General features: G+C 38.2%; 1 protein-coding gene across 1 annotated transcript in view; it reads left to right on the forward strand.

The window, feature by feature from the left end:
- MEGF10 (multiple EGF like domains 10) overlaps positions 1-22,401 on the forward strand; it is a 165,231-nt gene that overhangs the window by 92,213 nt on the left and 50,617 nt on the right. Inside the window, exons 8-10 of the mRNA XM_011358336.2 lie at positions 14,855-15,101; positions 17,023-17,143; positions 20,837-20,973. Of these exons, the coding sequence (XP_011356638.2) occupies positions 14,855-15,101; positions 17,023-17,143; positions 20,837-20,973 (505 nt within the window). The remainder of the gene's footprint in view (positions 1-14,854; positions 15,102-17,022; positions 17,144-20,836; positions 20,974-22,401) is intronic.

Consider the following 22,401-nt stretch of genomic DNA (forward strand, 5'->3'; position numbering starts at 1 on the left):
CGATATCGTATATATTAGCTGGTCCTTTATCCTCACTTGTTACCTTACTTGTAAAATGGGGTAGGATAATACCTGATTTTAGTAGAGATACATGCATCTATCTTATGGGATTATGTCGTTAATTGGCTGGAATTAAGTGCTCTGGTTTATTATATAGTCCAATTCATTTGAAATAGGATGTTGGAGGAGAGTTCTAAGGATGCTCTAAACCACCAGAAAGATGAGCAAGTAGATCCTAGAGTAAGTTAAGCCAGAAACATCACTGGAGACAAAAATGACAAAACTAAAGCTGTCTAACTTTGGGCACATCATGAGAAGGCAAGGGTCTTTGGAAAAGACAATAATGCTGAGAAAAATAGAAAAGAGGGAGACCAAATATGAGATGGACTTACTCCATAAAAGAGCCATAGGCATGATCTATAGGAGCTGAGTGGGGCCATTGAGGGCAGGACATTGTGGACATCACTCATTCACAGGGTCTCCAGGAGTCAGAGCTGACACAGAGGCGTGTAATACACACATCTTTCATGATTATCTGTGGTTTCTTGTTGTTTGTGGGTATGTCAAATAATTTTTTTAAATACTTGGAAATTTCCTCAGTGTAAATAAGAAAAAAACTATTCACGATTTTTTCCTTTGTTGGTCGACATATCTTTTAAATCATTGAAAACCTAGTGGATATTTTAAAGTTTGAGCATTTGTATCTATGTGCTGGAGCAAATTAATCATGTTTGACATGTATAATGCTAATAAGGGGTAGAAAGTAATATTGACTCCAATAAAGTAAATAGGAAATAGGAAATAGAGGTTACAACAGCCTCACTCTTGGACCATAAATGAGTGATATCATTTTAAATTTTTGTGAAACCCGATGGTTTTACTACTCCCTACTGTTTCACATAACTAGTGGACATAACTTGCAAAGAAAATTTAAATTTTAATGGAACTGGCTTGAGCTTAATGTTACTTATAACTGCGAATTTTTGTTCATACGTTTAAGAAAAGCAGCTGCTTAAAAAAAGGAATCCTGTGTTGTAAAATTAGTATTACATAAATCAGATTTATCCATGCCGTAAATTAGTTCTTAGAATAATTAGATCATATCAAAGTTGAAAACTTATTTAAGACAGAAGATACCATAAGCGAAGTTAAAAGATAAACCAGAGAATGGGAAAAGATTTTTGCAATATGTAAAACAAATGATTAGTATACAGAAAATGTAAAGAACTCCCACAAATCAATTAAAAAAAAAATCCCTCAACTTTACAGTAGGCAAAGGGTACAATAAGGTCATTCAGAGGCAAGAAAACCTAATTGGCTAATGGGCATATAAGAATATGATTCTTTGTAAAATTCAGTGAAGTGCATGACAAAGGAACAAGATGTCATTTTTTACCATCAGATTAGCAAAAGTTAAGAAGTCTGACAATATCAAGTATTGACAAAGATGTGAAAAGAAGCTTCCACACATCTCTATCACGAGGGTAAATTGGCAGAATAACTCTAGAGTGCAATCTGACTGTCCTCAGAGTAAAATTTTAATTTGTGAACACCATGTGATCCAGTAATTTTATTTCTATTTCTTTATAATTTGTCCATATACTTTAGAGAAACCCTTGCATACATGTACTAGGGTATATATTTGCATCTTCGTAAGAGTGAAAATTTGGGGAGAAAAAAACTAAAACTGGCCATGAATATGGGAAAAGATAAATTTATTTTATAAAATTATTCTATTTATAAAATGTTTATAAAGTTATGCTATACAGCCCCTGTGCCAGCTGCCGCCCGAGGCCAGGTGCATCTGCGGCAGGAACTCCACCAAGTACTACACACCCTCTTTGGCCGCAGCTACTGAAGGATGAAACTGCACTCCTGTCTCCAGCCCTCCTCACTTGTAATACTCGGACTGCTATCTCCCCAGATGTAGACAGTTTTATGATTTTTCTAAAATAAATGTTCTAAAGAGAGGTCCCATGAAACAAACACCTATTCTTATGCCTCAGTTAGCAGTGGGGAAAAGCTTTTCTGTAAACCAGCCCAATAATAAATATCATGAACTAAAAAAAAAAAAAAAAAAAAAAGTTTATATGTTAAATGTTTATAAAATTATGCTATATTAATTGGAGGCTGTTAATATAGCAGAATGCTGTATAACCATTCATTCCTATAAACTGCTATAAAGCATTCCACTATATTAGCAGATGTATCAGTATTAGCAGATCTTAATATAATATTGAGAAAGGTGAGATGCACAGTGACATATACATTTTATATAAAGCAAATAAATATATAATATAATGCAGTATGTTTCTAGACACACACACAGACTGGAAGGATACACATTAAAATTATGACATTGGTTATCTATGGAGAAGGAGTAGAGAAAACATTGAGAACCAGAAGACAAAGGAGACTTCTTACGGCTAAATGAGGAAGCACATGTGATGCAGTGTTCCCAACAGTGAATTCTAGGTCGTGGATTTATGAGCCTTTGTTATAGTATTACTTGTAGTCTTCTGTAGTTGTTGTTGTTGCTGTTGTTGTTTTTTTCAAGAAAATGATATTAAATTTTTCAGTTGGCAGTGAAGGTTTGAGGAGTAGTTTTCTTACTGTGAGATTTTAAACAAATTATTTAAGATCTTTGGTTTCTCACATCTAGAATGAAGATACTACGTACTTGCACTGGGGGTCCTGAGTACTTCTCCTTCAGTGCTCACCTCAGTATAGCATCCCACCTCCTCAGGAGGCCATCTCCCCTTTCCTTCTCCTCCCAAAGGTGTGGTACACATAGGCCCTCTGTATTCCTCGAGTCTCCTGTGCACTGTGACACTTAAAACATTCTCTTGTGACAATTCTCACTGTGGGCCAGGCACTTCCAATAGATAAAGAAATCTTAGCTGTAGAATATGTCTTAGGCAGGAGCAAGTAGTAAGTGCTCGACAAATAGAACTTAGTAGCCATGGAAGATGCTTAATACATTTTTAATGAAAGAATAAATGAGCAAAAGAATGAAAACATGGCAAGACTTTATAAAGCGAGACATCCTGTGATGGCTCCTGATAATGTTTATTCTTTTGACTTCAGTGAATAAATGTAATTCCCCCAAATCCCTTACTTGATCCCAGCCTACAGTTTATATCCTTGAGACTTTCCTGCTCTAGGGTTATCATGTTCTCTCATAGAGAGACATCAACATTAACATTTAGACACATTAAAGAATAAACATTTCACACCCTTTTCGCTGGTCTGTAATTTAAGATAAGCATACACTGAAGTTATAAAATGACAGTGTTGCTTTGAAAATTCATTTAACAAACATTTTTTAAAGGAGAATAAAAGTCCTCTCACAGCCACTGAATAGTATTTTATAAACAGTGCTGAGTGGTTGTCCACAGTGACTCTTGGCACCCTGTCAGCTCTCCCAGTGGGTTTTTTGACATGTGAAGGACGTGAGGTTTTAGTGCTTTCAGAGGATCTGGAAAATACATTTTTATTGTTCTTCTTCATGGATGGAGAAGCTTCACAAAGTTGTTTTATTTTTAAAGCACTCGATATTTTGAATGAGGATCTTTTCTTCTACATGAACAAAGGGAATGACACACCATGGCCTTGTTAGCCTGAAGCACGGGGAACAAAATCACAGGGAGATAAAAGAGACTGTGGGAACCAAGGTTTAGGAAGAAAGGGTGTATATTTCAGGAAGAACCATGTTTTTTTGTATCCTTTGAGATAGCAGAAAATGATTTGGTCTCTTCTAAAAGACGATTACTCTGTAAAGATATTTCCTTGTAAGTGACTTATTTGTGCTTTGTCATTAGAATATGAAGGGCTAAATTTTCTCCCCTAGCAATTTCTCTCATAGTCACAGATTTTCCTGTGTTTTAAGTCAGTGGAGAACGTCATGGCAAGGCTCCAAGTAAAAATATATTTTTAAGTCAGTATAGCTGACTGATGTATCCTAATAGCTACTTGACATTCGTACATTAAGGGCATTTATAATTTTAGTTACTTCAAACAGCAACCCTGGTGAGTGTAGTTATATATTATAAACTGACATCACTTTCCCTATGATAAACTTGAGATCCAAGATTCAATACATTATCCTGCTGTATCCAGTAGAGATGTATCCACAAGGTTCTTGAACCTTTAATGCTTCTACAATTTTACTTCTTAGATCCCAGAGGTATTGAACCAAGAAAAAACAAAACAAAGCAAATAAAAACTGAAATGCTCAGTTCACCCAGGGTTTGTTTAGACCTAACACAAGTACACAGAATTGGGTACTTTTGTTGCTCTCCGCAATTCAGAACCAGTTGCTTTAAAAAAGCATCTTATACTTCAAATTGTGTTTCAAGGCTGCTCTGTGGTCTTAGTGGCCATAGATAATCTGAAGCAAAATTAAGTCATTGGGATTGGTGCCTACTAGTATGGCCAGATTTGGCCAGATTATTTATGACCATCTTTTTTAGTTATGCTAAAGAAAGAATTATTAAGATTCACGTGTTTGTTTCTGAGTTCCTCCTTTTACATTTTATGGCCCCATGTCCAAACCTATACCTCTGGACCCATTAATCATCAGCAAGTGGGAAACCGCTAAATCCAGTTTTTAATTGACATTTAAAAACAGAACGTGAGGTAACGCTAGGTTTTGTTGCAGACCTGCGCTTTTTCCAATTGGCTATTGTAAAAATGAATGAAAGGGTGATATCAGGGCTTGTTTTCATTACATGGAGTTACTAGGCAATTTGTTTTTGAAATTCACATTGTGAGAACCAAGTTGTCCTTTTTGGTATGAATGATTCATGCAAGACAAACAACACAAACCCACGACAGGCCTGTTATTCCAGCTTCGTATACAGCTGGGGGATGTTTTTCTAGAGTGTTCTTTTTTCTGGGATGGATGTTCCAGTGTGTCAACCATGGAATAAAATTTCTGCTGCTACTAATCCGTGCTGTGTCATACATAACGACACGTGCTTTTTAAGTAATTAGTTCATTCCAACATCTCCATTTTACAAAAAGAAAATTAAGTATAACAAAGATCGGAGACTTGCTCAAGGTTCCGTGGCTATGAAGTGGTGGTGGCCTGGCTGGAGTCCAGGTCTATCTAATGCTAAATCATTACACATTCTCCTTGAGCCAGCTGGTGATTGATGAATTTTGTAACAAGGTGAACTTGATGGTAAACATTACTACATCACTCCTTTTACTAAGAGAAAAATGATTTCATCCTTTCCCTTCCTTTTTTTGTTTTCTTTTTTTTTAACGAAGGAATCATTTGAGCAAAATGATATATTAACACGTCCTTATTCCTTCTGCCAGCGCATCTGTTTGGCCTTTCTGTTTATCTCTGATTGTGTTCCTTTCTTTATTCTTTGTCTATGCAAAGACAAGAGGTTTACTAAATGATCTCTCATTTGTTCAAAGATTTTTCCTAATGCCTCGTTTTCGTTCATACTATGTGCAGCTAGAGATATGTTGGGACATTCCTTATCAAAACCATTCTGATGAACCTGCTACTAACACTTTGAAGCCCGAGAACTGTCATTTTGGGCCAACAAGTATTATTTTTCAAACATCTGTGAGAATTTTGTCTTAGACTCTTCCCCTTTGGAAACCAGGCAGAAGCAGTTAATGTGCACTGATATCAGGTTTTATAATTGACAAGAATCGTTCACTCAGAATGTTCTGCACGGTGAGGGGGAGGATTGCAGCTTTGGAGGCATTGGTAGGTTGGGGTTCAACCTTTGCTTTTGCCCCTTGAACACTGAGCAACTTTGAGCAAATTATCATCTGAGCCCATTTTGCACATGAAGTGTTGGAAAAATTATACTTATCTCATTGAGTGTTATTATGAGGTTTAAATAAAATAGCTGCATAAAGCTAACACATGTTTGAAACTCAGTCTGTCTTAGAACCCCTTCTGTCTCTTCCAATCCTTCGAATAGAAAATTGGACTGAGGGTTTGATGTGGGTTAGGAGAGAAAGTACCTAGAATTGTTATGATGGTCTTATAGGCTTCTCTGCTTGTGAAAGTTAGTTATAGTGCTCTATATCCGCAATCACTTTCATTCATTCGACAAATATATCTTGAGTGCAAACCATGTGCTAGGTAACATATGGCCTTGGTTTTCAGGTCCATGTATTCTGAAAGCTAATGGCATCAATATTATTTTCACAGTAAGCTTACTGGCTATTTTGTTTGTATAGAATCATTATCTACTTACAAAAGTTCTTCAGATCTGACCACCTCCTTAATTTTATTTTCTTTTTGAGAAACACCCCATGTTCTCACTACTGAGGTAATTTCCTATTTTCAGTGTCCTTGAGTACTGTGTCATTGGCTGACCCCAAAAGCTTGTTTGTGAAAGGTCTTATCATTTGCTACTTTGCCTTAATGGATCATATTAGATGAAAAGCATAATTGTAGGATATTATGTTTGACCAAAATATATATAATTTCACTACTTCAGGAGAAGAACGGTCTCTTGAAAAGTGCTTAGACTTTTGTTTGCAGAAAGTCTTAGATTTGAATACTGATGCCACCACTTACTAGTTGGGTGATTTTCAACATTTTACTTAAATGTTCTAAAGTACGCTAAATGCGATAAAGATCCCCACTTATTATTGCTGTGAGGACTGGAAAGAGGTGTGTAAAGCATGGAGCACAGAACCTGGCACAATATAAATGCTCTGCAGATCAAACCATTTTTTAAAAATTTATCTATTTTAATTAGTTTCAAGTATACAGTACATTGCTTAGACATCTATATAGTTGGTAAAACGATTACCCCAATTGCTCCCGCCTTCCTCTGATCCTGCACTTAGCCAACATATTAATGCTAACTGCATTCCCTATGCCATGCTCCCCATCCCTGTGATCATCCATTAGCTACTAATTTGTACTTCTTTAACCCTTCACTCCATTCTCCCAGCCCCCCAAGCTCCCTCCCCTCTGTCCATCATCAAATTGTCCACTATATTTGTGAGTCTGTTTTTTCATTAGTTTGTTCTTTTTATTCCTTAGAACTCACATATAAGTGAAATCATACAGTGTTTATCTTTCTCTGTCTGACTTAAGTAACTTTTAGGTCCATCAAAGCAATATCTTTTTCTATCATCTTACTTTTAGTCTGTGTGTTTATTTTAATCTGAAGTGACTCTCTTATAGGCAACATGTGGGGGTCTTGTTTTCCTTTCTATTCATCCCCTCTATCTTTTAGTGGAGCACTTAATTCTTTTCCATTTGAGGTACTTATTGATAGGAATGTAGTTGTTACCATTCTTTATTCCTATTTTTGATACATGTTTTCTCTTCTTAAAGAAGTCCCTCCAACATTTCTTATAGTACTGGCTTGGTGGTGATAAATCCCTTTAGCTTATTTTTGTCTGGGAAGCTCTTTATCTGTCCTTCAACTCTAAATGATAGCTTTTGCTGGATAAATTTTTCTTGGTTGTAGATCCTGGGTCTTCATCCTGTCAAATATTTTTTTGCCAAACCCTTCTGTCCTGCATAGTTTCTTTTGAGAAATCAGCTGCCAGTCTTATGGGTTTTCCCTTATAAGTAACTATCTGTTTTTCTCTTACTGCTTTTAAGATTCTTTCTTTGTGCTTAACTTTTGGCATTTTAATTTTGATGTGTCTTGGTGTGGGCCTCTTTAGATCCCTGATTTTTGGGATTCTCTGAGCTTCCTGGGGTTTTATGTCCATCCATTTCCTTCACCAGGTTGGGGAAATCTTCCATCATTATTTTCTCAAACAGCTGTTAACATCTTGATTTTCTTCAGTAATGCTGATCAGACAGATATTTGGACCCTTAATATTGTCTCATATGTTCCATATGCTCCTTTGTTTATTCCATTTAATATACTTCTCATCTCAGATAATGTGTTCTTCATCTCAGATTGGTTTCCTTTTATAATTTCCATTTCCATTTTTATGTTTTTATCTCTTTGTTGAAGTTCTCTACACTTCCCAAACGTTCATTGAGCATCTTTATAACCAGTGTTTTGAGCTCTGCATTTCTTAGATTACTTGACTCCATTATATCTGGATCTCTGTTCTGTTCCCTCATATGGCTTCCACTTCTTTGTCTTCCCATTTTGGCTGCCTTTCTGTGTCTGTTTCTATGTACTAAGCAATGCTCCTAAGTCTCCCGGTCTTATTAGTGTGGATTTGTGAAGCAGTGGCACAGTCCTAAGAGGGGTTCAGCTATAGGTCAAACTTAGCCCAACCCGTTAAGATTCAGCAAGCAATCCACAGATGCTGTGCTTATAGTTACCTCAAAAGGCCACACCAGAAACCGAGGCCAGCTGGCTCCAGTGTGAGTCTAGGCACTGCTCAGCAAGGAGCACCTGACTCACTGAGAATATACCTGTATGTGGCTTGGGTGGGGCCATGAGTTGGGAGAGGCAGGGTTTCAGGGAATCCTCTGGGCTGAGCGACCTCTGTTATCCAGTTTGATGACCTCTTGGCTATGGTATGCGCTGTGTCCCTGCACTGGGAGAGGGGAGGGCTCATCAGAGGACAATGGACACCGCTGGCACTTCTTTACAGAGCAAGTCTCACCAAGGCCCTCACTTGGACAATGTCTCCCTGTAAGTCCCAGGTGTCCTTTGCGTGCAGCCAAACCTGCACTGGTGCTCAGAGCAAGCAGGTCCGTCACCATGAAAATCCGCACGCAGACGCGGCCCCTTTAAGAGGCGTCTGCCGCTGCCGCAGCCTCAGTCTCACTCAGCCACTGGAGACGTGGCGGCCCTGCGTCCTTGCCCCGTCCTACTTTCTGCCGTTGCAGGGTGCTTTCTTGGATTTCTCCGTAGTTGTATGGCTTGTTCTTCTAGATCCCAGGCGATTTTTTCTTGCTGCTGCTCCTTGTTTCCATCACAATTTTGATTTGGTCGCCAGAGGGATGAACAGATCCTCTATCATCTGTGTCATTTTTCTCCCTCTGATCAAATCATTTTTCCTCACCTTTCCCTTAGGATACATGTTGACTGTAGAATATTTAGAACATCTAGTTAATTCAAACGAATAAAAGAAAAATCATACATACTCTTAAGACCCAGAGGTCCCCAGTGGAACCATTTGACTGTAAAGCCTTTCGACACCTGTCTCTGTCTTTTTCATTCTCCTTCCTTCCCCAGATGTTAGGTTCAATCACATATAATTGCTGATATTTGGCCATGTTTTAGTATTTTTTTTTATTTTATATTAGTTTCAGGAATATAGTACAATGGTTAGACATTTATATAATTTATGAAATGATCCCCCTAATTACTCTACACCCATCTGGCTCTACAAATATAGTTGCTGATATTTGGCCATTTTTGACCTAAATTAATGACAATTTTATCTGGTTCATTCTTATATGTTGCTAAAATTGGATCATGTGGTACATATTGGGTTTCTTTTTTTTTAATTAAGTTTATTGGGGTAACATTGGTTAATACAATTATATACTTTTCAGGTGTACATTATAATTTGACATCTGTGTATTCTATTCTGTGTTTACCACCCAAAGTCCAGTTTCCTTCAGCTACCATATATTTGACCCACTTCACCCTCCCCTACCCCTCTATATTTGACCCCCTTTACCCCCTTTATCTCTCTTCTCCTCCCTCCCCCCTCTACGCTCTGGTAACCACTAGTCTATAGTCCATGTCCATGAATCTCTTTGTTTGTCCTGTTCATTTGTTGCTTTTAGGTTTATATCCCACATATAAGTGATATTATGTGGGTACATATTGTTTTTTAATCTACTTTTTACAATTATGATATTGTTAACATCTTTCAAGTTCAGTAAATATTCTTCTATATCTCTTTTAATTGATACATAGTATTCCATTATATGATTATGCCAGAATTATTTTCACCAGTCCTCTATTACTAGAAAATTAGGTTTTCAATTTTTTTGTTATTATAAACAGTGCTGGGATAAATGTTCTTATGGCTTTGAAGGGAGTAAAATGTAGGGGTTTAGAATATAGACTCTGAAGACAGGAAATCTTGTGCCTCACTGCTTACTACCTGTGTAACTTCAAGCAAATCACCTGGATCACAGTTTATTCATCTATAACGTAGGGATAACAAGACTTCATAGGGTCACTGTGAGTGTTCATCTATCTCAAGTGCTTAGAACAGTGGCTATGGGCACACTGTAAGTGTTGTTAATTAGTGAACTATTGTGAATTATTTTTGTCTTTACACACATATATTTATTTATTTTGGAAAAATCTCAAAAGAGGAATTTATGAATAAAGGGCTTTTGATACCCTTGGGCAGACTAATTTCTAAAACGAGTGTGGTAATCTGCTCTTCTGTAATAGTGCCTAAAAGAGCTGGTTTTCATGAAAAGGGAGAGGTTATCCTCATCACTATAAGTATTGGTCTCATCATTATTAATACCCTACTTCATGACTTAGGGTACACAGTTTTTCACAGTTTGATAGCCCTGAAATCAGAATGCTTCTAACCTACATTGTCAACCAGGTGACTGCCATGACATGGCTGTATGAAACCCTCTGTTGACAACTGCTAAGATTAAGAAAGAGTGTAAGTGTATCCTAATGCCTATGAAATTCAGTTTTATTTGAGAGGTATCAAGAGATATGAATGGGTGTCATGGAATACGTATGACGCTATTTTCAGAAAGCATTCAAGTTGGGTTTGAGACATGTACCTGAAAGACAGAGGTTTCTGGGCTGAGCTTAGAAGACTGCAAAGGGCACATGGAGGGAGAGGACATGTCTAATATCTCTCCATCTCTGCTTATTTCATACTACTTCTTATTGTGCATGTAACTAAGAGAGATGATAGTGGTCATGATATAATAACGTAGAAGCTCAAGAAGGCATTCGTGGACATTTGCTATTTAAAAGCCTTCTGGTGGTTGGTTGCGTGTATCATTCTCTCTGAATATAACACCTCCTGCAAACTCCCTCCCCTTCCAGTCCCCCTCTTTATAGAAATTCTCTATCCTTTACCTAATATGGCCTTTCAGTCTCAGCTTAGACATCATTTTAGCTGGAAAGCCTTTCCCAACTCGCCAACACTGGTTAAATGTCATTTCTGCATTTTCCATTGTTCCTAGTCCATACCCTTACCTTACTGCTTATCACGGGGTATTTTATTGCCTAGCAACTTGGTGCCTCTGCCACTCAACTGTAAGCTTCTAGAAGCATGAACTCTTTTTGTTCTCCTTTTAATTCTAAGCCTAGTACCATGGCCTATACATGGCAAGTACTTAAGAGTTATCACTTGAGTAAATTTTAGTACTCAGTACATGAACGTAACCTGTGGTTACTGGCATCATTGGAAGTTTTAGCAATATAAGGGCTTCATGGTGAATCCATTATCTTGAGAGGATCCAGTGCTCTGCTAGTTGTCACTAAGGGTTGTAGCATGAACTCTATATTTCTGATATTAGTCAGTAGTATTAAATTCCTCTTGTTTCCAACTTATTATGAGAGCTTAATAGAGCAAGTTGTCCATGCTGTCAGAGACCCTCATTCAGCTATCTCCTGACACATCTGCAGGAATCTGGGCACACTGCATCTCATAGCCCAGTTCTAGCTGTTAGCATAGTAAGAGCTGAAAATGAGTCATCACTCCCTTAATCACATTTGGGTCTTTTACACTTTAATCTGAAACAAAATTTTGTCCATTTACCTTTTCCTCTTAGGATATTCAAACTATTTCCATGTTAAACACCTTTTTTTTTTTTTAAGTGGTCAGTGAGAGTAACCAACCCTGTCATTTTTTTCTTGAGGAGTGAAATACTTGCCCCTTGAAATGATAGTGAGGCGTTAAGTAAAAGATGTCAGATGATTCGAGTTCAGATTCTCTCCAAACTGTCTTTCCAAACACAGTACTTGAATTCGAGATAATTGGTTAAGCTTGGCACTAAACGTAAGGAATAAATTCTGCCTCTTGTCTAGACAGTCAACATACCCTAGTATTTGTAGTAACCAGGGAAGAAAGCTGGCTTTGTGAGATAAACTATGTAACTCACTGGGGTACATTTAAAAAATGGATGTGTCGAAGTGGTTAAATATGACAAATGAAGAAAAGAGAGGAAGTCAGAGCGATGCCTAAATTCAAGCCAGGCTTCTGTATCCTACTCATTCCACTTCCTGCCTATTTGTCTATAAATTTCTGTATGGGGATTTTTCCTTCTAGCATAGCTCATGTTGGTGCCCAGAGAATACATTGTGAGGCCCTTGTATCAGTGGCCTTTTAGAGAAATACAGTCCCAAGGGGAGAAGCTGTCACTTCAAAGCATACCACAGTGCTTAGATATAGCCAGGAAATTAACCATGTCGGCGTGATAATATTTCTTTAAAAGCCTGAAACCCTTTCTTTGATGCTGATAGTTATCAACTTCTGTCATGAGATATATTAAGGGTTTCGTTTTTGTTTTTTAATCAAATCCCAAGAAAATAGAACCGGTCTCTGCATGACTGCTCTGCTGGGAGAGAAGCTGCTGAGTGGGATGTGGAAATGGGTCATGATGGAGAGGAGAGACCAGTTCCTCTCAGTACCTCTTCCTGCCACTCTCCTGTTGTCGTCAAACATTCTGTAAAACATTCGTGTTCTGGCCCTCTCTTATCACAGTGTCACATTGGGGAAAAAGAACTCTTAACTCATCACGAGTTTTAAATATCCTTTTGATGTGATATTGATGTTCTGATCAAGGTAATATTATTAGCTAAAAATGGAGTGTGTGTGTGTGTGTGTGTGTGTGTGTGTGTGTGTGTGTGTGTGTATCAATCAATTAATCCTTCATTATATGAGGAAAAAGTGGGTATTTAATTTAATATCTGAGGCTACCAGAAGCTGAGAGGGATATGGAAACTTTGGAGAACATTTAGCAAAGAAAATGAGTGAAACTGAATAAACTTTAAAAAAAATAAGTAAAAGTACTGAGGCTATAGTATTTAGTCTAGCAAAGAGCAGGGTCAAGGATGCATTCGTGTTTCAGGAATAAGATCATTTATAATACAGAGAACAGCGATGAACTGGATTGACTATACTATGAGCAGGACAGGAGATAAAAAGCATCAAATTATAGGATAACAGGTTTGGCTGACAGAGTAAGAGTTTTCCTTACTCTTAGGATAGATGAATCAGGGAACAAATTACAAAGAACTGTGTAATTTACTTTGGTGGACTTTAAAAACAGGATAGATTTTTCTCTAATTGGGATAGCTAAGAGAATGTAAAGGAACATTCTAGGTGACTTTTCTTTAAAGAATGCATCCTAGACTGAAAAAGTTGCAATTGAAAAAAAGTTCTTTATCCATATCCATAGGCAATAAAAGAAACAACTCATATGAATAACAATTAGGCCTAAATCTTATCTTGGAACTACCACCTAATCTTATTTTGTGAAAGAAGATTTTGAGTTCTTAGGTAATTGCTTTCTTGATTTGCTTTAGGTTCAATTATTCTCTCTCATTGTTTTTAATTGTGTTAAAATATGTTTATTAAAGTGCTAATGAGACCAAAGCCATACTGATTAAAAACAAAATTATTAATTTAAACCTTTTGATATGAAATGAAAGGTAGGTTCTCATATTGGAAAATGAATCCTGCACATGTAATATGTTGTTTGCTGTGAGCCTAGTTTTTTTTTTTTTTAAGTTTATTCTAGATCTATTGAAGTTACAAAATTTTTATGAAATGATACTTTTTTTAATCATAAAAGGGATTTATCCTTAGAGCTCTAGGCAGGGTGCCTCTTCCCTAGTGATTTTTATAGCATCTAATTAATAAATAAACACACAGCTGACTAGGCAATGCATATTAAGAGTAGGTTTTGCTTATCGTCACCCTTTATAATTTTTAGACTGTTTGGGATTGAGGTTTTTTTTCCCTTCCCTGCTCCCCTTTTCCTACTCGTTGAATTGAATTGCAGCCACTCTATCTCTTTTTTTGTAACTGTAATTTTAAACCTATCTTTCAAATGCTGTTTTCTACCTTTATTTTACCTGGTTCCATGTGCCTATTATTTCTTTATTTGCTGTCCATATTCAGTTTCAGGTTTGTCTTATTTTAAAAATAGGTCAGTGAATTTCAACATTTCAGTCAATTTTTTTCCTGCCTTTTCCGGCTATCTCCCAGTCCATATTTTGATTGATAACTTGAGAGTAGATCAGCTGTTTCCTTTGAGAGAGCTCGGCCCAGGCCTGTGGCAGCGTCGGTCCACTCCTCAGTAGCTCTGCCCGTGGGCCCCTTCTTGCTCTTCGCGATCACTGCCTGAGGTCAGACCCCCTCACTGATCTGAACTACTCTGGTTCTTCTTGCCTGATCTCCCTGCCTCTCATTGTTGACTCCTTCCTGCCCTTTCCTCACACTGTAGCCAGCTCACCTTACGAGGAGGCAAATCTACATTGTTCCTCATTGCTTCAAATCCTTTACTACCAAACCTTGTCCATAAGACGCAATCCAAACTTTTTAGAGTGCATTAAAGTCCCTGCATGAGCTGACCATTACCTCGCCTGCCTCCTCCCCCGCCCCGGCAACCACTTACACCTTCCCCTAGCCAATTACTCTAGCCACATCAAGCTCAACACTCCAGGTGCAGGGAACAGGTTGAGCAAAGGCATAGAGCTGGAAAATGCAGTTACACTTAAGCAGTGGAGTGATAGGAAGTGGTCCACTTAGTGCTGAGCACCAGTCTGCGAAGCGTTGCCCTGGGTTGCTGCTGGGGCCCTGGTGCCCAGCTAAAGAATGGTGATGAAGGGAGTTTTCAAGCCATTCTCTCCAAAGGGGAGGAAAGCTGGATCTGAAGAGCTTGCTATCACCCACACCAATACTCTAATGTCTTCCACCGTTTCTTTCTCAACCTCAGCCTGTGATGGTGATCACTGGGGACCTCATTGCAGCAGCCGGTGCCAGTGCAAAAATAAGGCTCTGTGCAACCCCATCACGGGGGCTTGCCACTGTGCCGCTGGCTTCCGGGGCTGGCGCTGTGAAGACCGCTGTGAGCAGGGCACCTACGGTAATGACTGCCATCAGAGATGCCAGTGCCAGAATGGAGCCACCTGTGATCACGTCACAGGGGAATGCCGCTGCCCACCGGGATACACCGGAGCCTTGTAAGTGACAGAGCGGCACGGCAGAGCTCACCCACCCTCTCTATTCGTGCTGCTGCCACCATAATAATTCTTATGCTTCTGTTTCTATTACTGCCTGTAGAGTTACTGAGAGTGTAAGTCTAGGCACAGATATGGAGATCAGCAGTCATGGCCACTAAGTGCTCCTACTGTTTAAACTCTGAACATCAGAATCCAGCCAGAGTCGAAGGGCCGGCTTCCATGCTTTGCTCTCGGAAGGGCAAAACTAGAGAGGGCCAGGATGTTGTATTGAATGGCAATATTTTGGGATTGTTGGGCAGATTAAAAGTTCCACTTTTATTCTCCCACGATTGCATTCATTTTACAATGGCTGGCAGTTAATGGTCCATATTTTCTGCTCTGTGTGACAAATTAATTAGCTGGATAAAACTAGATGGGTTCAATGCCTTAGAAAGAGGAAAGGGGGAAGATGTTGGAAATAGTCCGTGATAAAAGGTTAACTGGGTTATTCAATGCCCATAGATACATGTGTTTCTTTGTGATTGTAAAAGTGTACGTATCACATCTGTGTAGGATCTGTGCACACAGATAGTTTAGTTCCTTCTGGAGAACACTGAAGCAACGATTTAACCCCTACTTTATTTTGTGGAAAGGGCGTTCTTTGGTTTGCTTATATAGATGGTTCTCAACTTACAATGGTTCAACTTATGATTTTCAACTTTACAATGGTGTGAAAGCAATAGGCATTTAGTAGATATCATACTTTGATTACTTTGGATTTTGGATTTTGATCTTTTCTCAGAGCAGCGATACGTGGTAAGATACTCTCTAGTGATTCTGGGCAGTGGCGGTGAGCTACGGCTCCCAGTCAGTCATGCGATCATGAGGGTAAACATTCGATACTCTACAGCATATTTATTGTGTTAGATGATTTTGCCCAACCGTTGGCTAATGGAAGTGTTCTGAGCGTGTTTAAGGTAGGCTAGGCTAAGTACAATATTCAGTAGGTTAGGTATATTAAATGCATTTTGAACTTAGTATGTTTTCAAGTTACAGTAGGTTTATCAGGACATAACCCCATCATAAGTCGAGGAGCATCTATATTCACAAACAGAATAAGAGGCAGAATTTGACAATGAAAGTAGGAGATAGAAAAATCTTATTTCCATACGGAGAAAATTACACTTGTAAATCACACAACTAAAACTTGAAAAGAAAAAAAAATGTGGCTGATTAGGTAAATACTTCCTGCTGGCAGTATTAGGGCTATAAAGTAGAGCTAAAGAAAAAATTGCATTGGCCTAGAAAGCCCTGATTTTTAGAAGAATGGATGATCATCTCAAACTCTTTAATTGTTAATATTGCTTTTATGGGTTTTTATCAAGGCTGCAATTGAATAGGGCTTTGGGAAACTTGGAGCAATTTCACAGGAGAGCAAAACGACAATTAAGGCTTAGAAGAAGCTTCATTCACACGGTATGGGAAAGGGGCATTAAAGGAATGGAGACTGGTCAGTCTGAAGAAGAGAATGCTGAAACTTGGTTATGAAAAATATGTGTACAGAGTGGGTGGTATACACATGTTTCAATCTCCTTTGAGATTAGAACAAGGGCACAACAACAGAGCAGACTTCAAATGAATCACGTGGGCTTTATAAAAGTTACGTGGAAAGCTCCTGTCACCAAGGAGTGTTTGTCCAACTGGAGTCATTTCCGGTGTCCTGGATAGGACAGAGTCTCCTCAGATTGAAAGGGTTTCTTTAGAAGGGTCTCAAAGACCCTTCTAGCCAATATGATTAATGCTCTTGATGTTAATGAAATGAACAATGTTGAACAGAGAAAGATTGTCTATTTTGGGGCCCTGGGTGCTCTTGTGTCTGTGAACCTAAGGGTCAAGTGGTTGGATAAATAATGGTGTCCTTTGTCAAACATTAATCCCTCAGCTGTGAGGATCTCTGTCCCCCTGGCAAGCATGGTCCACAGTGTGAGCAGAGATGCCCCTGCCAAAATGGAGGAGTGTGTCATCACGTCACCGGAGAATGCTCTTGCCCTCCTGGCTGGCTGGTAAGCTCCCCCTCCCCCCTCCCAAAGTTACCTGTTTCAAGATACACAAGCGAAAACGCATGCGAAGGACTTTAGCACAGAAGAAAGTTACATTGGTGATTAAAGGTTTCAAAATTGGAACTACTCAATCATTTCAAAGCTGGAATCTTTTAGTCCAGAGAAGGTAGAAGGTGATTCAATCCTGAACTTGAAGTGCACTAAAGGCCCTTATGGGAAAAGATAGTAGACCATCTGTCCTGATTTTCCTTCCCCTCAGGATATAAAAGGGATGTACCTGTCTTACACATGATGGTCAGAGCTGCTAAAAACTGGGTGCATTTAAATAATCATTTTCATAATTACATTCTGTGGATCACCATTTTTCTTTGAGAGCATTATTCTTGCCAGAATAAGTGTTATATGAAAAAGTTACCAGGTCGTATAAATCTGGAGACAGTTTGAGGTTAAACCAAGTTTCCCAAGTGTTGCTAAACTTCTCAGAGCCTTTAATATGATAATCCAAGAGGAAGCTCTACTTCCCAAACTTTGACCATGATATTCTTTTTTTTATGTAGCATCACTCAGACTTAGTGTTATGCAGAAGGCACAATGCCACAGCTGGTTTACTGACTAGATTTCTCTCAGGAAATAATTTTCATTCTTATTTCTCTAATTTAGTTTGTGCATGTATGCTTGAAGGCAGAAATGTGAATGACCAATGTCAGTTTTCTTCATTAACAAACAAATAGTAAAAGAGCAGTTTACCTCATGATCCCTCTCTATGTTCATGGGCTGTAGGGAAGCCGCTTTGACAGGGTCACAGTGGCTTCTTAATTGCCGAACCCACTCTCATTCCATTCTTCTATTTTCATTTGCTTCATTTCTCCAAAGATTTTAACACTGTCGCTCATCCACCACCCTTTCTTAACCTCTTTCTTTCCCCTCCACTTACCTGTCTTACTAAAGATCTCTTTTCCTAATCCTCCCTCTTCTACATTCTACTCTATTGTAGTGTTTCCTAGATTTCAGCCTTTTTCTTCTTCTCTTTCCTCACTATAAATCTCTGGAAATCTCATCCAGAGCCCTGGCTTTAACAGTCGTCTGCTGATTTCCCCAAATCTGGACTTGACCTCCCCTGAGCCCAGACATGTATTTGTCACTATCCTTTTAGACACCCCAACCTAGATTACCTATAGACATGAAGCCACCATCTGTCTGAGTCACATCCAGGCTGGAGCCTGTGTAGCCAATGGGATAGAACTGGTCTGGCATTGCCCTTGGAGGCTAGGCATGGAGCAAGGCAGAACTGGAGTCCACTTCCCAGTGAGAATCATGGAAAGTAAGGGGAAGTTCAAGATGTTCAGACCACTGGGACAAGTGGAAAACAAATGTGAGAGTTGGAAACAGTAAGAAGGCAAGACAAGGTCTGATTCTGGAGGCAGAGCCTGGAGAAATTCTGTGAAGCAACAAAGTCAGACCGAGTGCCTTTTATTGAGTGCCTGATGATGAGGTGCACAAGGGAGCTATTGAAAGGGCACCAAGCTGGTTCAAGCTGGTCCATCCAACTTGTCATACAACCAAGCCTTCTTAAGGCAACAGCTCTTCTGTCTTTTTTTTTTTTTTTTTTTTAATCTTAGTTAAAATCAGCACTTCTCTCTTAGTGGTCCAAGGTAGAAATGCTGAATTATCTCTGACTCCTCCTCTTCTTTCATTTCTTATATTCAACCTTTTGTCAACATTGGTCATTGCTTAGCCCTTGGCAAAGGAAGGGATTTGCTGGGGTAGCAGAGTGTCCAGAGAGGAGATGTAGGCTTTCTACTCCTAGAACTTTTACGTAGACATTGAATGTAGAATTGCCTCATCTTGAGATTGAAGCTTTCTTTTTCTTGGGATCATGATTGTGAGGTAGTGGTAACCACAGGCTTGGACTGTGAGACCTAGTAGGTGGGCAGATGGCCGTCTCCATCAGCCCAGTGGAGCCTTTCTTATACTTTGGGCCCTCTGCCTTGATGGGAGTTTCTTAGTGAATGCTTCAGGTCATTCTTCTGTGTAAAGCTAAGCTAAACTTCTACTTCTCTTTACAATATTTTATTTGTGCTATCATCCTACATGCTTTTCAAAGATGAATATATATTCCTGTTATGCACACACACATATATATTTCAACTAGTAGAAATAATGTCCCACTTAAAGCTGTTTGCTCACATTAATCCACAGTCATAAACATTTCAACAGCATCTCTGAAGCTTATGTGGGACCTTTACAAAATTTGAGTAGTTAGAGTAAGCTCTTGAGAGAGTAGAATTTTCACCAGAACCCCTGTTTATCACTGTTTGACCCTTAGCATATTATTCCTTCAGTCATGTTAATATGTTGTGCTCCACTGGAGGGATTAGAGTTATTTTTACATCTGTCTCCCTCACCACATTGTCAGCTAACTAAGGGTTATGACCTTATCTTTGATTCTCAGAGTGTAAGCACTATACTTGACACATAAATGATTCTCAGTTAAGCGTTGATTCGAATCATCTCTCAAAGGCTTTTTGGTTCCAAGAGTCTGTGGAAGAACTTTCCCTGTTTGTAGATAGATAGAAACCACCAGAAGAGACTTAATTAGCACACCAACTGCCTTTGTGGGTAGCCAGGAGTTAGAGGAAATGTATTTTCTTATGCTATCCAGAATAAACATTTACAAAACCATCTGGTGTTTGCAAGCCTCCAATTTCAGGATGCCCACAGCCTGCCTTTTTTTAGAGAGAAAGACAACAAAGCTACAGCTGCCAACAGTTAAAACATTTTAAAAATCTCTGTTATTTGGGATATGTTGTTTGCTTTAACAATAACTCTAATAAATAGATGAAAGGCTACAAGCCCAAGTCATGTAGCCAAGTGAAGTAGAAAATAGTAATTTCCTAGGTTTATTGGTACAGTATCTTATTCTTTCCCGTATAGCATTAGAATAAATATGACAGTACCTGACAAGATAGACAGCTTCTAGGGTGAGGAGACATGTCCAAGTTACTCTCTTGATTTTTCTCTCCAGGAAATAAGCTTTCCTATTGACCTCAGCCCAGCAATGTCTGTCGAACCTGCTGAAAATAAAAGTGTTTTTCTTCTGAAATAACATGTCTAGGTTCATTCCTATAGAAGTAACATTTCTAAGGCAACGTTATTGTTAATTCAGGTACACAAAATTTCTATTTTATGTTATTCATAATATAAGAAACAAAGCCAACGATAATGTGCATTTTCTCCAGAACATATGGTAAAGCATTTGGATATTCCATTTGCACCAGATGTTGCTGTTTATGTAATGGATGCTCAATAAGTATGGTTGACTTATTGTACATGTAAGACACAAGGAAGATCACTTAGGCGGGTTTATAAATTCCTTAAGTTATCCTAATAATCTGATGTAACTCTATCTTAAGCTTTAGTTTTTTTAACATGGGTGTTTTTTAAGATCACTATTCTGCCATCTTTGAATCTATTTTGAGATTTAGGCTTACTAAGTAAATAAGTCAATTTCAAATTTCTAACATTTTTAAGATGATGAACAGAGGTTTTGTGTCTTAAAATCTCCTTCATTTAATTTTCTTGCAGTCCCATTTCTATGCTGCTTCTTCTCTTTATTTTTCTTCTCTTTTCTCCCTTCTCCTCTGGCCTTTCCCTGGCAGGAGGCCCATCTAATTTTCCAAATCTCTTTGAATGCAGGGCACAGTGTGTGGCCAGCCTTGCCCTGAGGGTCGCTTTGGAAAGAACTGTTCACAAGAATGTCAGTGCCATAATGGAGGGACGTGTGATGCCACCACAGGCCAATGTCACTGCAGTCGAGGATACACAGGAGAACGGTAAGGGACAGTCTTGTATTTCTCCGTTTGTAATGGCATGAAAGGAAAGCTTGAAGAGTTTAGGGAACACCTCTGCTACCATGCGTCTGTTACTATTCTATCATATTCCAGAAGCATCTATCTATAAGGTATCAGCATGTTTGACAGATTTTTTTCCCAACTCTGCATAGAAACTGAGTCATAGACATAGATAGTGATGGTGAATTCAAGATGAACAGAAAGCATTAATAATATTAATAATAATTAATAATAATAATATATCAGCCATTCAGAACCCACGATGAATATGTCATTCTAAACAGTTGAGTGTTTAGGACAGCCACTTGAAGCACCAAACTTCTTACCTTTTAAACTTTTTGATAGATTTATTTTTAAATGGCACGTGTACTTAGATATCTTTAAAAAGTATGTTGGGCATAATATTATCTTCTTATGATTCAGTATTCTGTTAAGAATATCAGTCATTTTATTGTGTGGTAGCGATAGAGTAAGATCTGATGGGGCTTATAGGGCTCTTGGTCCCACATGAAATCAGAACAAATGACTGTGCTCACGTGATTCTTACATTCACTGTTGGTCATTTTTTGTATTAGATGGTAAAGTGTTAACCCCTGAGAGTTTTGCTCACCTTAAATCTTTTAATTTGCTCTCTAATCTGTTATATTCTGGAAGACTAGATAACCAAGTTCATTGGATGTGAGTGTAAAATTTGACAAAAGAGACTGGAGAGGCAAAAGAGTATAATGGCTAAAAACAAAGATTTTGGAACCTGTGTCTTTAAAAACAGCCTCATCTGTAATGTTCAGAAAATTCTGCTTTTCTCCAGGATTGTTATAAGGATTAAATAAGTATATCGAAGCATTTAGAACAGTGCTAAAACTTATAAATGTTAGCTATTATTATAGTTGGGTGATTTCTATGAGCTATGTGAATCCTAGTGTTTATCAATTTGAGTAATGTTTAGGAACTGTATAAATTAGCTATCATTATGTTTTGGTGATATCTGAACTAAGAATTCCTTCAACCTTTTTCCCTCTTTTTTTTCTTTCTAAAATTCTGGTCTAATTTTATGACTTTTATAAGTTAACTCTAGTGTTATTTTTAGCCAACGCTAAAGTTATTTCATCATCTGCAAATAAAGATGTTAATCTCTTTTTTCAATATTTATAATAAGTATTTAATTTTCTCGAATTATTGCATTAATTAAAACTTTTAAATCAATGTTGACAAAAGAGGTAAAAGTAGGAATTCCTGCGTTGTTCATATTTTTATGGGAAATGGCTGCAGTATAGCTGCATGTTTATTATTGTTTCTTAGTAAACTATCTTTTCATGCTTGAGTGGTTTTATTGATACCTATTTTTTATTAGGAACTTTTGTTAGTAATATCTGTTTAATTTCATTGAAAGCTTTTACATCTTTTGTTGTT

Source organism: Pteropus vampyrus, unplaced genomic scaffold (genome assembly GCF_000151845.1).
Source record: "Pteropus vampyrus isolate Shadow unplaced genomic scaffold, Pvam_2.0 Scaffold39, whole genome shotgun sequence".
NCBI classification, from domain to species: domain Eukaryota; kingdom Metazoa; phylum Chordata; class Mammalia; order Chiroptera; family Pteropodidae; genus Pteropus; species Pteropus vampyrus.